Consider the following 1,723-nt stretch of genomic DNA (forward strand, 5'->3'; position numbering starts at 1 on the left):
TAAAATTAAAAGATATTTTTAAAATCACAATCTCTCTCTCTCTCTCTCTCTCTCTCTCTCTCTCTCTCTCTCACACACACACACACACACACACATATATATAGATATATATACAAAGAAAAAATTGGCAATTGCGTCCATATAAATTTAAAGTGACTATACCAATATTCCAAATAAAATTTGTATGTTTTAAGCCCCAAAATTATTTATATTATTGATAAAATAATCATGTTTTTAGTCCCTGTTTGAATTACTTAATTGGCTTTGATTTTTTTGAACCTGTTTAATATTTACAAAATTTTTTTTTCTCAAATGAATCTCCAATAATCCAAAATCTGGTAAGCCAAACAATGCCCAATTGATCAATTGACGTGATCTTCCTAGAACTAGAACAGGCCATTATATACGGACTCATCCGCCGCTTTAATTGCCAACAATTTTTTTTTTTTTTTTTCATTTTTCAAGATCACTCTCTCTCTCTCTCTCTCTCTCTCTCTCTCTCTCTCTCTCTGTTTCTCTCTCTTCGTCGGCCATGGCCATGGAGCACAGGACCTTAGAAATCAACGAAATCTCTGCAAAAGATCTGCAAGACGTGAACCTCTTCTCCAAGATGGACGTGTACGTCGTCGTTTCGATCTCCGGCGACCGTGGCACGGAGCAGAAGACCCCCGTCGACAGAGCCGCCGGCAAGAACCCCACCTGGAAGCACCACATCAAGTTCGCCGTCGACAAGTCCTCCGCCGCGTTGATCGTCTTCCGCCTCCGCTGCGACCGCGCCCTCGGCGACAAGGATATCGGAGAAGTCAACGTGCCGGTCAAAGAGCTCTTCGCCGCGGCCAAGGACGGCGGCAAAGCTCCCCAGTTCGTCAGCTACCAGGTCAGAAAGCCGTCGGGAAAGCCCAAGGGGGTGCTGTCTTTCTCTTACAAAATCGGCGACAAAGCCCCCGTCGTCGCCCCCACCGCCGCCGCCGCCGCCGTCGCCGCTGCAACAAAAGGGGATGAGCCCGTTACTGCTTATCCGGTGCCCAGCGTTGGACCCAGTACGGCGTATGCGCCCCCGCCGCCGATGGCAGCGCCGGGGCTGTATCCCCCACCGCCGGGAGGATACCCACCTCCTCCTCCGCCGGTGGCGGCGGGGTACGGGTACCCGCCGCAGGGAGTGTATCCACCGCCAGCGGGTTATGGGTATCCACCGCCAGCGGGTTATGGGTATCCACCGCAGCCGAATCACGGATACGGGCCGAGTTACGGGCCTGGCTACCCGCCCGTTCAGCAGCCGCAGAAGAAGAATAAGTTTGGGATGGGTTTGGGAGCCGGGTTGCTGGGAGGAGCAGTAGGAGGACTGCTGATAGGGGACATGGTGTCGGATTCTTATGATTCCGGGTATGATGCCGGGTTTGGTGATTCGGGTGGGTTTGGTTTTTGAATTTTCTTTTTTTTTTAAATGAGATTTGGACTTTAAAGTGAAATAAAATAAAATATAATATAATCTTGAATTAAATTTAAGTTGATCTTTTGATTGTTATGTGTATATTTATTTTATGCTTCAAAGATCAAAGGTTGGAATTTACTTTTTTTTTTCTCTTAAAATTTTTTTGGTGGAGGGTTGTGTTTGGTGGATGATGAAAGTTTAAATGTCATCTTCACTTTGGTTTTCTTGTGAGATGTGATTTAGTGGGTGGGATTGTTTGAACGTGATGGGCGATGGATGCCTAAAACTCAT

The 1,723-nt window shown here is 46.8% G+C and overlaps 1 protein-coding gene across 1 annotated transcript; it reads left to right on the plus strand.

Annotated features, from left to right (window-relative positions):
* The first annotated feature begins 419 nt into the window (after positions 1-419).
* On the plus strand, positions 420-1,506 carry LOC131152137 (protein SRC2-like). Its single transcript, XM_058103811.1, has one exon. It carries the CDS (start codon positions 533-535, stop codon positions 1,424-1,426), a length of 894 nt encoding a protein of 297 aa, XP_057959794.1. The 5' UTR covers positions 420-532; the 3' UTR covers positions 1,427-1,506.
* The last annotated feature ends 217 nt before the right edge of the window (positions 1,507-1,723 follow it).

This window comes from Malania oleifera, chromosome 3, assembly GCF_029873635.1.
Source record: "Malania oleifera isolate guangnan ecotype guangnan chromosome 3, ASM2987363v1, whole genome shotgun sequence".
NCBI lineage: Eukaryota > Viridiplantae > Streptophyta > Magnoliopsida > Santalales > Ximeniaceae > Malania > Malania oleifera.

Bases quoted from the DNA above. Each gene is read 5' to 3' on its own strand.
- LOC131152137 (XM_058103811.1), top strand. From the start codon at position 533: ATGGCCATGGAGCACAGGACCTTAGAAATCAACGAAATCTCTGCAAAA.